General features: G+C 57.9%; 1 protein-coding gene across 7 annotated transcripts in view; it reads right to left on the bottom strand.

The window, feature by feature from the left end:
• CASKIN2 (CASK interacting protein 2) overlaps positions 1 to 10,248 on the bottom strand; it is a 32,332-nt gene extending 22,084 nt beyond the window's left edge. For 4 of the 7 annotated variants that reach the window (XM_054082922.1, XM_054082923.1, XM_054082926.1 and 1 more), the window contains exons 1-2: positions 6,148 to 6,440; positions 3,694 to 4,407 (exon numbers count right to left, since the gene is read on the bottom strand). In XM_054082922.1, the coding sequence (XP_053938897.1) occupies positions 3,694 to 3,787 (94 nt within the window). In that variant the 5' untranslated portion in view covers positions 3,788 to 4,407; positions 6,148 to 6,440. Of the gene's footprint in view, positions 1 to 2,789; positions 3,098 to 3,693; positions 4,408 to 6,147; positions 6,443 to 10,058 lie in introns of those variants that run through there. The other 3 variants (XM_054082921.1, XM_054082919.1, XM_054082927.1) reach the window with 3 other exon arrangements.
• Between the last annotated feature and the right edge of the window lie 4,240 nt (positions 10,249 to 14,488).

Raw genomic sequence — 14,488 nt, 5'->3', positions numbered from 1 at the left:
CGTGCCCACGGCCTCTCCAAGCTGGCGTGCGGCTGCGGAGCCGGTCCAGCTCGTCAGACCTAGAGCACGGGGGAGAGAAGGGGAGGACACGGCTGAGGATGCCTGGGAATTCATCCTCAAACCTTGGGCTGCAAGGGACATGGTCAGGGCCACCTTTGGGCTCAGTGGGAGAGCCGGGTCCGTCCGCCTGCACCACCCAGGCTAGGACTGGAGCGGGCAGGGTGCCCAGACACCCCTGCACCACCGCCAGCAGGAAAAGCCATCGGGTGTAACAGAGCCCGAAGCGATAAGGATCCTGCCCACGGCCAGTCCTGGCTCTTCCCTGCAGTGTGGCCAGAGCACCCAGAACTTGGGACAGCCCTCCCTGGGGAGCAGCAGCAAAGGGGGAGCGATCCTCAGCAGTGAGGGGGATGGCACGCCGGACTTGCCGGCTGGTACAAAGGCACATCCAACATCACTGCAAGATATCCCCCAAACAGAAAAAAGGAGCAACTTCTTCCCCAAACAACTACAGACGTGCTGCCCCGGAGAGAAGGAAAAAGCCCAGCAGGATACGGGCGTTTCTGCAGAGCACAGGGACACAAAGCACGGGTAGCAAAGGGTAACAAATCACAGGGGAGATATTAAATCTCATGCTTTGGGCTTAAGCTGATACAACTACTAGGGATTAGGAAGGAATATAAGGGAAAGGGAGGGTGTGAGTTATCCCACATCTGCCCATTGCAGGGGCAACATTGTCCCCCTCCTGCCCAGCTGGACGGGTGACAGCAGCAGCCGAGGGCTGGCACCGCACTCGGGAAAGCCCTGCTGTGTTTTGTGCTGCTGGGAGAGGCACCAGCCCAGGTGAGGATGAAGGCAAGAGCCTCTGCAAACTCTGCTAGCATTTAACAACTTGCTAGGTCACAGCTCAGGCACAGCCAAGTCCCAGGCGCCCATGCCTGCCCTTTGTATATCCCAGGTCTGGAAAGCTCCAATGTAGCTGGTGAGATGGGGCAAGGTGCTGGCTGAAGCCACCCGAACCCCCCCACCAAGGCAGGGGCTGAACTCTGGCAGGGCTTTGCTCCCTGTCCTCGAGTGTTTGACGCCAGTTTGCTCAGCTGCTGCTTTTTCTTTGCACTTTGCACACATTCAAACAAAACCCTTCACCGCTCCCTCGAGGAAGGCAAACAGGAGACCAGCTCCCATCACCTCCCAGGGCTCCTCTGGCCCCCAGCATCGCCCCATCCCCTGCCCCTCGACCCAGGGATGGGGTGACGCACCCTTTGCCAGGCACCATTCTACTTGGGGAGCCATACCCTTGCGCAGGGACGAGCGCCCCAGCTGGGGCTCTGCCTCTCATCCCCTCAGAGCTCCGCGGTGCCGTGCTGGCTGCCCTGGCCCAGCCGATAGGTGCGTTGTCGGCAAGTGCAGCCAGCCCAGGGCCGCGATGGATCGCTGGGGATGAAGGCCAGAACTGAGACCGGTCAGTTAACAACTTCAATTAAACTCTGCAGCGCTGTGAGCAGAGGGGAGAGAAAGGAGGGAACGAAAAGCAGGACGTTTCTGCCACTGCACCAGCAAATCCCGTCGAAACGCAGCCGGCCCGGCAGGAGCAGCCAGGCTCTCCCAGAGGAGACTCTCCTCTCCCGCTGCAGAAGTGACCACAGCATTGTCCTGACGTCCCCTTCCCGCAGGCGAGATGCCTGCCCTCGCCTGTCCTTCCCCTCCCGCTCTTGCCCCCAAAAGTTTCTCCCTGCCCGCCTCACCACCTTATAATAATAGGTGCCGTGACCCACTTGTGCGGCAGCGCTTGCGCAGGGAGGAGGGCTCTGCACGGTGAATATTAAACAACGCGTCCCTGAAGTTCCCGCTGCCGGGACTGGCGCTTGATTTTTGCTTATGTGCAGTGACTTTTTTAGGCACAGGAAGCCCCGGAGGGCTGATCACAGCGACCGAGCTCCCAATCCACTGAGACAGCAGAAGGACTCTTAGAGGGATTTAAAAAAAAAGAGAAATAAAATAATCAGCATCTCAGCCTGTCATATGGAAAAGGCGCTTTAATGAGCGGCAAACACAGCAAGCGCTCGGTTCACATGGCATCAGCGAGAGCAGGGAGAGGGAATCATAAGGGACAAGGAGCAGCGATGCCCTCCACGCCAGGAACCCCAGGACCAGGCGAGCCCCCCACGGCGGGTCCAGCGCAGAAGCCCCACGAGGGCCCGCAGCGGTGGCCTTCAACACGTATGGGCCTTTCGCTCCCCCCTCCTTATAAAGGAATAAAATGAAAATACGCAGAGGGAGCGGCTGACGCCGGTGCAGCGGGGGAGTTAAACACACATTCACGTGGTGCCCCACGGCCAGAGGGAGGGGGCAATGCCAGGGAGAAAAAGCAGACAGAGTTTAGCTGGGAGGGAGTTGGAGACTGGAGAAAATGAGAGTAACTTCACCCCTCCAGGTGCACAGGGGGAAAGTGTGGGTGTCCCAGGCACCCCACACCCTGTCTGTGGGCCAGCAGCGTGGGGGAGCGGGGCCACGTCAGCAGCGCTCGTGTCCTGACGTTATTCATTGCCTTGGAGGTGTCCTTCAGCCCGCCCGCGCTCCGGCTCAGGGACCCCGTAGGGGCACAGGCAATGGCACAGAGCCCCTGCGCCCCGGGACGGGGCACCAGGCACCCCGTTCTGGGGAGGAGAGGGCAGCCCAGCCCTCCTGCAGTCAGGATCACTAAGGTTTGTCCCCAGTCAAAGCCTCTCAGCAGCTGACCCAGGGGAGTTTATCCCCTTCTCACGTTTATAATCCTCAGTGTAACTCACATTTCTCAGCACTGGCCTCTCCATCCTGAGCTGCTCCTAAAAAGACTTAAAGCTCCTTCTCCTGCCCGAGTTTCCCCTTTCCGACTTTCCTGTGCACACACCAGACTCGCCGCAACATGCAGCCCTGGCAGGGGTCCCGCAGCCTGGGCAGGCGCTGTGCACTTTCCCTGGTCACGCACTGCACTGAGAGTCCTTTTATTTACTTTTCCCAGTTCCCTCCCCTCGGTTGGTCAAGAGAAGCAACAAGCTCAGCTCTCCACAAGGGCACCGTGGCACTGGCGTGATCTGCTCCTCCACCCCTTCACCCTCCCCATCTCCTCCAGACATCGTGCGGCACCTGTGGGACCCCAGTGCCCCTGTGGACCCCCCTGAGCCACACGTTCCCTCTGAGCCACACTCGCCACTGCCCTTTCAGAGAGCACATGCAGGAAAACAGCCCCGCTGAAGGGTTAAACATTACCAGACTGAAATTCAAGGCTTGACGATTGGTTCCAGTCGACTGGCTAGCATGATAATTTTTCACCAGATAAATACAGCCGGGAGCAGTGAGCGGCGGTCGCTACAGACCCTTTGTAGTGGCGTCCCCCCAGGAGCAGCCCCACTTCCCTCTGCCGCTGCTGTTCCCCTCTGCCCGTCCCCGCACAGTTGCCCACATTCCATGGCCCCTGGCCGTGTGCCCGAGGGGAACCCCAGCGCTGTGGGAGGATCGCTTACAGCCCGGTCGTTCGTCCACACGGGCTGTGCTTGCGCTCCTGCCGCCGCGTAACCCCTGCACCGGAGTTCAGAGCCAGCACTCACACCCCAGCTTGGATGGCACCGAGCTGCCTCTGGGACTCACACTCTGGACAGGCAGCAGTGCCCAGCAGGGAAGAGGGAGCCTGCAGCTCCGCACCCAGGTACTCACTGCTTTTGGACGCCTTGATCTTGGCCACCAGCTTCTGCACGCTCGGTATGTCCCCGTTCTTCACGGCCTGGATCAGCTCCTGCTCTCGTCCCATCACGGACAGGTGGGAACGGCAGCGGCGCAGAAGGCAGAGACCCTCGGATCCCAGCAGTTTATAAAGCCATGGGAATAAGCCTGTAATTCCTCAACACGCACCTCGATGAGAAGTGAAATCCAGCGAGAAAGATGCTTTACAATCCCACGGGACATAAAAAGCAGAAGGAAGAAGTCTTTCTGTTAAGGGCCAAAGTTCCTTTCTGCCTTGGGAGGAGCAGGACTCAAATGGGGTTTGGTTGAAGAATATGCGATCAATTAGAATGAGAAATAGTTCAGTGCTCAGGGACGGGCTCCTGGCAGCACCGGGGCCCTGCGGGACAAAGCCAGGCAGCTCGGGGCAGAGTGGCCAGCATAGGCGACATCGAGGCGTCCTTGGCCTCTCGCAGTGCTCCCGGAGCCGGAGGTGTTGTGCTTTGCTCCCCTCTCCAGGCTCTGCTGCGCTGATGAGTCCCTAATTCTTCCCAAAGGGATTACAATCTTATTGCCATCTGGAAGTTATAGATCCTCCCTCTCTGGTGCTCATTAGCCCCTTCTTTTCAGCATTCCTCTTGGCGACAGCGCTGCAGCCATGCTGGGGAGCCCCGTGTATGGCCGAGCCCCAGAGCAGCAGCCCGGTACCTGTGGATGGGAAGAGCAGAGTCAGCCCTCGAAGGCCATTTACCTCCCAGCTCTGTTGTGACAGCTTTTGTATCTGCGCCGAAGAACAAATACTTTGACTATATTTAGTCCTGGCAGGACTTGGCTTGGCCTCATGTTAAATGCAGAGGGAAGAAACTGCAGAGGGAACCTCCCGAGGGGTGGCCGAGGAGCAGGATGGGGCACAGCTCCCGCCCCATCCCGTCCCGTCAGCAGCACAGAAGGTTCAGGGCACCAGCATCTCCCTCTCCTTTCTCGGTGGCAGCACCCAAGGGATAGAGGTAGGGAGGTTTAGCCAAAGTCCTCTGCAGCCCATGGGAGTGGGTCAGCCCCCCGTGCAGGGGAAACCCTCGCCCTCCAAATCACCCATGAAGCTCAGCACCCTGCGACCCCAGACACTCTTTAACTGGTGCAAGAGCTCTCTCTGGCCCAGGTGAGGAGCTGGGTGCAGCTCGGCAGCACAACCACGTTTAGAACAGGATCAAGCCCACAGCCCAGCCAGCTGGGACATCCCAGAGAAGGCACAGGGACCCACAGCAGCAGTTCACACCTCCCAGTCCGCGCTGTCCCGCGCGCCCAGGCTGCCCAAACTGGACAGAAGAAAAGCCCTCCTGGTTCAAGGGCCGAGTCTGGCAGGCTGCTCCGAAGCCTGGGGAGGAGCATGCATGCAGGAGGGCAGGGAGCAGTGCCATGCCAGCTGCAAGGCCAACGCCAGATCACCACACAACTGCCCCCGTGCCGATCCGGGCCAGATCAGAGCCGGTGCTGGTTCCCCAGCCACCACTGTCTCCCTTCCCAGGGTGCTCACCCTCAGCCTTTTACATAACAGCAGGTGCCGCTTGCTCCGAGCAATTGAGGTCACTGTTTTAAGGATGGAAACCACAGGGGAGAGAAGGCAACAGCGGGAGGAAAGCTCTCGTCTGGGTCAGGGCTTGGGGGGCACAGAAGGGGCGTCCCACGCACAGCATCACTCGGGCCACCCACAGTAAAGCTGGAAGCTGTGACCACCCACAAATGCAGCCCCCGGTGGGCTTCCCGCGCCCCAGCCCTCCCTTGGGGCAGCAGAGGGGCAATGCTGGGGATGCTGAAGGTCCCCCCGCAGGCTCGGCTCTCGCCCCACGAGCCCCTCAGCTCAGTGGGGCAGCGCTCGCCGTCCTGCGGCACCTGCACCGGCTCATCTCCCTCGCACAGCTCCAGCTGCTTCACTCGGACGAATCCCTTCCCGAAGCCTCCCGCGCCGCACCATCTTCAAAACGACTTTATTTCATTTAATCCCGAGCGCTGCTCCAAACTTTGTGCTGCTCTGCAGAAGCGCTCGCGGAACGCGAGGATGCTGCGATGATTTACTCGTTCATCGCAGCACCCCGCGAGCGACCGGGGATCCCCGAGCTCCCGGCACCCCCGGTCCCCCCGAGAGGGGCAGCAGCGACGAGAGACCACCGAGAGCGCCCGAACCCGGAGCGGCAGCAGCAAACATCGCTCCCACCCGCGCCAGGAGCCACCTGGAGAACCGGAGCATCCCAAACATTCCTGCGGCAGGGCCGGGAAAAGGGAGGGAGGGAAGGAGGGAGGGAGAGACGGGGAAAAGCCCCAAACCACGCGAGGGGAGGAGGAGAGGCGAGAGCGAGCGGCAGGCACCGAGCGCGGGTCCCGGCGGCACCGGGCAGCGCCCGCTCCGTCCCGCGGGGCTCGGGGGCTCCGGGCCGCCCCAGACAGACTCACCTGGCACCGCTCCGGATCGAGAGCAGCCGAACCGAACCGAGCCGAGGGGAACCGCTCCGGATCGAGAGCAGCCGAACTAAAACGAGCGGCACTGCTCCGGATTGAGCCGAGCCGAGCCGCTCCGGATCGAGCCCCCCCGAATCAAACCGAGCCGAACTGAGCCGAGCGGCACCGCTCCGGATCGAGCCGAGCCGAGCCGAGCCAAACGCTGCCGCTGCGGATCGAGCCGAGCCGCGCGGAGCGAGACCGCAGCGGGACGGAGCGATCGCGGTCCCGGCGCTCGGCAAAGTCCCGCCCGGGCCGCCCCGTCCCCGTCCCGGCAGGAAATCCCTCCCCGGCCCGGCCTGATTGGAAAAGCCCGGCGGCTGTGCGGGCGGGGCGGGCCGCGGCCGCTGCCACTCAGCGCGGTGGGGCCGCCCCCGGGGCCGGGCACCGGCAACGGCCGCCCCGGGACCGATCCGGGACCGACCCGGGGATCGATCCCCCGTCCTCGATCCGAGAGCACCCGGTGCTCCGGTACCAGGGCGATCCCCCGTCCGTGGACCGGGACTGGGCTGGTGCTCCGGTACCGGGGAGCAATTCCCCATCCTCGCTCCGGGACCGGCCCAGGGGAGCGATCCCCATCCTCAGCCCGGGACCTGGCGCTCCGGCCCCGGCCCCGGGGACGATTCCCAGCCCTTGCCCCGGCAGCGGGGCTGCGCAGGCTGCTCATGGCCTCCGCGGAACCGAAATCCCCCATCCCCAGCTGTCCAAGCCCAGAATTTATCCTGCTGTCACAAAGCACTAAAACCACCCCAAATCACCGGTGTCTGCCGGTCCTCAACAGAAGCACCAGAACCAAGTTCTCCCCCGAGCGCAGCTCTCCTAAAACGAGTGATTGCCTAATAAAGCCAGACAGCTTTTGCTGCATGATACCGCTGGATTATCATCACCTAATCAGATTAAAACCACACGGAGGCTTTGATTTCATTCATGGAGTGCCCAGCCCACAGCTCCCAGCGGGACCTGCGAAGACCCAGCACCTCTTCAACCCAGGCCCCGAGACATTGCGCCAAGCGATGGTTTGGTGAGCAATCCCCATGAGGGCAATCCTTGGTGAGGAGGAGGAGGAACTGACGTTTCCAGACACACCCTGCCTCTTCAGTTTGGGAATAAAGAGGTTATTATGCACATCTAATTATAAACGTCAATGTTGTAGGGCGGCTGGGTTGAAGCGTGAAGCTCTAAGTAGCCCTGGTGGGAAGGGCTGTGAAGTGAAAGGTCTTATTTTCCTTCCTAGAGTTTTCCAGAGCTTGTAAAGTGCAGTGACATTTATAATAATCCTCTGAATTTATGTTGCACCTTTTGTCCTTTTAAGGGTCTTAATTAAGCTTTGCATCTCCCTGAGCACAGACTAAAGCCACTTTGCAAAAGAGGAGCCCAGGCCCTGCTTTGTACAACACGTGCGTCCTGTTCCAGGCAGGGGTAGGACTTCTCCAGCCCAACGCCCTCTGGCAACACTCTGTTGCGGCGCAGTAAGGGCTCATGGCACCGATATTCCCACCCAAAGGTTACGGCGCTTCAGCTGCTCCCCTGTGGTTAAAGCAGGCAGCTTAAGCTTTTATCTCTGACGTTCTACAAGCCTTTTGAGCCGAGGGTGCCACTGCAGGGTTTACCCCAGTTTGCCGGACATCCACAGTTTTTGGTGCTCTGTTTGAACATTAACCCACATATTGGCACTCCTGACTCCGCACCAAAGCCCGACGTCTTCACTTTACAGCCTGGCACACAGCAGAGTGGGTTTGAGCAGGAAGGAGCTCCATCTCCTATCATGTATCTCACCACTTGCCATCAGCTCTTGGAGGCTGAGTGGCCGGTGGGCAATCTCCACACAAAGACACACTGGTGGCTCCTGCCGTGACACCTTGAGAGTGGGCAGACCCACCGTGGCGTTCATTGCCGTGTCTGCAGAGCAGGTGCCAAGAGCATCGATTGAGTTTCCACCGCAGACACCCATCTAGCGCTTCGCCAGCTCTCTGCCCCAGTGAGATGTTGCAGTCGGGGGGCCCGGGGCGTGGGTCCCTTGGCCCCATCTTCAGCCTGCAGAGGAGTGCCCCGGGCAGCACCCATTCCTGTCCCCACTTTGGGTGCAGGGCCCCCCCGAATCCTGCTTGCAGCTCTTCAGGTCGATGTTGCCATCTAGAGGCCCCCGCCACATTGATTGTCTCCTTGCAAAGTACTGGGGAGGAGAGGGGGTTTAATTCAATACATTTCAGAGCAGCTTTTTTGAGTTCAGGGCTAAGGGGAAAGGAGCAGATTGGCTGCTCCTACAGCCGATGTGGTTTTGACTCAAAACACCACTGCTCAAGGCTTTGCCAGCTCTCCCCAGCCCAAGTCGCATACAGCTGACTGATGGCCACGGCTCATCCCGGCGTGTCTTGCAGCCCCAGCAGCTATTCAAACCCTTCCTCTCTACTCTGAGATTGTTTTTTTTACCCCATAATCAAAACAAAGTGATGCATTGGCTGCCAGGCAAGGAAGCGGTCTCGCTGGCAGCAGCATCTGCAGCAGCTCCGCTGCCAGCGCTGGCTCCAGGTGAGGCCGTGACAGCCAGGGCTCCAAGATCCAAGAGTGCAAGGCTCCCACTCCCAGGTCTCACCCATGAAAGCCAAACTTGGAAAGTCACAGCTATGTCATCGCCACGGAGCAGGAGATCTGCAAAGGCCCAGACCAGACATCCAAAACGTTTTAAGTATGCTATGAACCAGCTGGATGGAAATACCCTTCTCCCTCTCAGCTGTCACTCAGGCTTCTCCTTTTGCTGCTGTTTAAAGCCACAGAAGCATGCCTGGCTCGGCTCAAAGACTTGAGTAGGATTCCACTGGCAGACAGGATTGCTTTCCTTGGGTGTGTGTTCAGACAGCGCTGCCCAAACACTCCTAGTTGAGGGTCAGAGCAGGGCTGGAGGCTGGTTCCTGCATACCCGCAACGACAACACCACCGTGGCGGAGGCTGTGGCACCCCACAATGGCACCACGGCGTCTGTCCTGGAGGCTGAGGACGAAGCAGGGTGAGGAAGAGCGTCTCCTGCACTGAATCAGGCTGCGGCAAAAGCAGGTCATTGCCCAGATTTAAAGCCGCCCTTGGGAGCCCTTCCTGCAGCTCCCGGCATTAATTCCCACAGTGCCTGGCTCACCGGGCACCAAAAGGTGACGAGTGTCCCACTGCTGGGTTATGGCCCTGTTGGTGAGCAGCACAGCAAGTCTCAATCTCATTCCTGGTGCTCACATCCCATCCCTGGGGATCCCTTCCTGCACAGGCATCTGTCCCCTCACACGTCAGATTCATTTCCTACCTGGCTCAGCACTCCACCTCGCTGGCCGCGATGTCACAGGCAAAGCTAGACAAGGCCAGGGGATGCAGAGGCAGAAGGTGCTTATGGATGCATTTACTCCCTCACCTTTTACAGACCCTCCTGGCAAGAGCTGCCGCTATAAAGCCCAAGGAGGAAAACCAAGGAACTTGATCAAGAGGCAGATGTGCTGCCCACAAGGAGGAGGATGCTGTGCTCCCAGGGACCAGGCACTGGTGGAGGGGATTTGGGGCTGGTTTGGCCTCAGACACCTCCTGCTCCCACACCACGTGCAGCAAAGAACCCCCCTGTGCACGCACAACCTCAGGTAACCATCCCTCTGTTACATTGCCCCAGTGGAGCCCAGCTCCAAAAGCTCCTTCAAAAACAACTCCACAGCCTCAGCTCAAACACGTGTCAGCTGGGAGTTACAGCCCGCACCAGCCTCTGCCCTGGCACGGAAAACCCTACGCACAATCCCTTCCCCTCGATCCGCGTGGGAACTCAGGCAGGCATTGGCATGGGGCTCCGGGCAAGATCCGCATCCCACGTGCCAGTGCTCGGCTCCCGCCACGCTCACCTCAGTCTGCACACAAGCGCTGCTCTCGCACGATCCTCTCTGCCGCTTTCCTCCTCCTCCACGAGCCTCCCTGTGCCGACAGCCACTTCTTTCTGGTCCCGTGCCTTTCGTTGCTCTCTGTCTCCCTTGCTCAGTCGCTCTCTCAGGAAATTAATGATAATCCTCCCTTTTTTTTGCTGCTGGATTCCCTGTTTAACATTCGCTGCGTGTGCTTGCACTGATTCAAAACGGGATTAGACTTTCTGTGCTTTGATGTCAGTCGGGCTTTGCACTTAAGGCAGAGGGGGAAAACAGAAACGTCTGTTAACAAACCTCTCGGGTTCTGCCTGTGCACTTACACCCATGCTGGAATTAAAGGTCAGGAACGTTTACTGGAAGAAGCTGGGTCCCCTTCCAGGATCAGCCTGGGGGGAATAGACTGACTGCAACCCCAGCACCATGGTCCTTACGCCGGACAGTGTTCTCTGGCCCACTTTCCACCTCCTCTCTGTTATCATCCAGTGCTGCGGGGGCTGAATGGCTCCTGTCAGGAGGGAGGTGTCATTAATCATCGGAAAACCACAACTCGTTGCCTGTCAGTGAATATTGCAGCCTCCAGCTGCTGCGTGGCAGGGAGCGTGCGGGCCACCAGCATCGGTTCAATAGGGACTGGGGCTCAGGGCTCCCCACCGGGAATACCCCGAGACGCTCATTTCCAGGGGAGAAGCAGGTGCTGCTGAATCGCTCTAATGGAAACCCATACCCTGCTCCCCGTGGCGCGACACCTGTGCTACAGCACAGTCCGTGAATTCCACATTTCCCTTTGCTTCCTCAGGCTGTAGCTTCTCCCTCTGGAGGACAAGAACCCAGGGTTATTTTCACTGGCCGGTACCTCCAGCGCCAGCCCAAAGCAGATGAAGAGCATTTTTCTCGTGCTGCCTGTGACAGTCTTGGTTTGCCTCCAAGACGTGGCTCTTCAAGTCCATGATGTCCCAGCTAGCCTGCAGCACAGTTTGGAGCTGGGGCACTATCTCCCTCATCTCTGCCCTGCACTGATCTCACACCAGAAAAGAGACTTTTACATGGGATTCTGCAGCGCCGTGACCAGGGCTGGGGTCTATGGTGGTAGGTCCTATCCCTGCTTATCCAGGACAGCCCTTTCCTGGAGTCTCCAGGAGCTCACAGGTGGTTTCTGCCGCCTGATGCTCCAGCTCTGTTCCCATCTGAGCTTTGCCACGCTTACAGCCAAGTCTCCTCCAGGTAACAAGCAGATCCAGGGGCTGCAGAACAGAAGACTTTCAGATGCACCTGGAACCGTCCCAGCAGCTTCTGCAGGTTACTTGGGAAAGTGTCTCCACAGCTGCGCACAGTCCAGCCGTGGCCGGGACTCACCTCTGCACCCTGTCCCCAGAGAAGGGCACAGACAGTGCCTGCAGAGCAGAAGCAGGAACACACCTCAGCTCTCCCTCAGATCTGGCAGCTGTAACCCCTCTGTCACCCATGCCACATCACCGTGCTGCAGCTCCAACTGGCACCGCCACCGTGTCGGACATCCTCCAGGATTGCCCAGGGACCAGGGGAGCACCTCTTCTAACAGCACAGTGTCTAATCCATTTTGCCCAGTGCACGCACACAGACTTGATTAATGTCTGCAATGAGCTCCATCCATCACCGGAGAGTAAAGGAGATTAACTCCACAGCACGCCTGCCTCGCGTTGATCCCATTCTCCAGGCCTCCTGATTAATAGCGAGGCCGCCTTATCTGTCAGGCCAGGAAACACGAATATCCGGGTTGACTGGGGATGAACAGAAGCTGTGGGCACTTGGGCTGCAGATGGGGTACAGAATGCTGCTGTCGGGGTTGCGCCAACGCACCCCTGCTCCCCTTTCCAGTCACCCCCTCCGTTCCCATTGGTCCCCGCCTCTCCCCACCCGCTGCTCCTTCCTCAGAGCCCCTTCCCTGCTCTGATGCCAGGGGTGGCCAGCGGGAAGCAGCAACCCATGTCTCGGCAGGAATGCAACACCAAAACCCAAAGTCTGGGGCTCCATTTCCCTTCGATGGTCAGCAAGGAAGACGTTGCTCTCCATCCATGGAGGGAATTCAGATGGAGAACTGGAGTAACCCGGGCAAATCCCCCGCCGGGGCCGCGGGTGAGGCTGTGGCCGACCAGCGCGGAGGGGGGAAGCCACGCGGCCGGACTCTTCCCCGAGAGGTCACGCGTGTAAAGTGGATGCAGCAGATGAGCGGTGCCATCTGGACGGGCTCCAGCTCCTGCCCCTGGCTCACCAGTGATGCTTCATTAACAGCTCCCTCCTTTCAGCTCCCATCTCCTTGGCTTCTGACGCGATCAGCTGGGCTGGAGTTTTGTTGTCTTGGGTTTTTTCCAAGTGGAAATTATTTCTCATTTCTTTTAACAATCAGGACACAGAGAAAGACGGGAGATGAAGGAATTTCCAGGAGATGAAAGGGCAGGATTAAGGACACAGCTTTCGCTCTGTTATCCCTCTAGTGTCGCTAAGAAATTCCTGTCAGGAGAAGGCTTTAATTAACTATGTTTTTCTGACGGGAAAGAAGCCTGGACCTAGAAACAGGTCTGGTTTCTTGGGTCTGCAGTAACCCCAGCTAAAGACTCAGAGCCCAAATTCATACACACTTTTACATAAAACCTTGCAACAACACCCTTCAACTTGCTTTACAAAGGCACTGTATATAAGGCATAGAGGAAAAAAAAACCAGGCAGGAACAAGGCTTCCGTGCCCAGTGCCAGCGGGAAGATCCGAGTGCACTGAACCACAGGGCTACGATGGCTTGAGATGTGGGAAGGGGCCTCTGCATAGAGGAATAACTCAGGGCAGGAGGCAGGAGAAATATCTCCACTGCCTTCTAGACCAACGGCCCTTCTCACACAGCGGGGAAATTGTGGGGAGAGAAGAGAAAGAGGCCTGGTGGCAAACCGGGACATTTAGAAAGCATCAGACTGATGTATCTGCATCCTCTACTGCCGCAAAACCCTCCAGGAACTGAGTCAATCAGAAATAACATGTGGGGCTGATTTTTATCCAGATGAACTCGCTCCAAATATTTTAAGGCAACCGGCAAAATGGCAAATTTCTCATTAGTTTAACCCTTCTCCTGAAGCCTGCATCGAAAAGAAAGCACCATCTCAGAACACATCTTGTCCTGGGAGCCTGACCTGCAAACTGGACGCAGTACCAGGTCTGCCCATCCCCAGCACCATCTCGGGCTCCTCCCTGTGCCCTGACCCGCTCAGCTTTCTGTGGAGATCTGGACACAAAAGACTGAAAATCCACACAGGTTTGCAGGGGAAGCCTCATCTCTGCCTTACACAACAGCAACTCCTGCCAGGGAAACATTTCACCCAGTCCCTCTGAGAATCACATTTGCCTTTTTTCTGAGCCACGTCGAACAGGGAGCTCACACCGAACCCACGCCTCGCTCCTCTCCCTTATTCCCAGCTAATGAACTCCCAGCTGATAACACACGCCGCTCGCCGCTGCTGAACCATCTGCCTGCTCTTAGCCTTTAACAGCCCAAGGGGCTGAATGGTTTGCCAATTATTGTTTTCATAAGTAAGCATCATTTTACTTTTTCATTATCATTTTAAAAGGTTCCCACCTCTCCCCGTGCCCTCAGCTGCCGCCTCCAGCCCCGGCAGCCGTCTCGCAGGGCAGCTATGGCTGATCTGCCGGGGGAAACAGAGAGCGAAGAAATATCTGTCTGCTGAAGTGAGCAGAGCTTCTCCTGGGGCCTGCAGGTCCGCGTCGGGAGAGGTTTCTCATCCCATGCTACCACCACTAACAGGCCCTCCTCAATAGGAGACTTTGGTCTCACTTGTGATTTATTCCCTATTCATTTTACAGGTTTTGTGCTTCGCCACATCTTCTCCAACCTAAGATTTTCTTGGGATATGCTGTATCAAATTCTTTACTGAACTCTGGGCAGATTCAACGTACCGCAGCTCAGGCAATCAGCTCTTACTGCTTTCCCAGCTCCTGGCCCTGCTCAGCTGCAGGATTGCAGTCTCTGGTCACACAACACCATCTCTCTTTTGATAGCTCTGTCATAAATCCTCACACTTGGATTTGCAATTTCATGTGACAGCTCTTTCCAGGCACCGAGCAGAGTTTATCTCTTCTCCCTGACTCAAATCTTTCAGGATTTTTAGTTTTGCTCCACCTCAGATCTGTAGTTTCCATTTCCAAGTTGAACATCATCATTCTCATTGGAAAGGGTGGCAGAGCGCTCACTTTGGGCTGGGCACACGTCTGCTCTTGGCCATTAACCCCTCTGCATCAATCCTTCTGCTCTGTCGCCTCCTGAGCGTCATACAGTTACCCACAGGCTACAGATCTGAGCCAAAACCTCTTTCCCCTGTTCAGACTCAGGAGGAATTCAGGTTACAGCTCCCTCTTCCTCGTGCTAATGCCTG

This window comes from Cuculus canorus, chromosome 18 (genome assembly GCF_017976375.1).
Source record: "Cuculus canorus isolate bCucCan1 chromosome 18, bCucCan1.pri, whole genome shotgun sequence".
Classification (NCBI taxonomy): Eukaryota; Metazoa; Chordata; class Aves; order Cuculiformes; family Cuculidae; genus Cuculus; species Cuculus canorus.
This window is presented reverse-complemented; position numbering and strand designations above follow the sequence as displayed.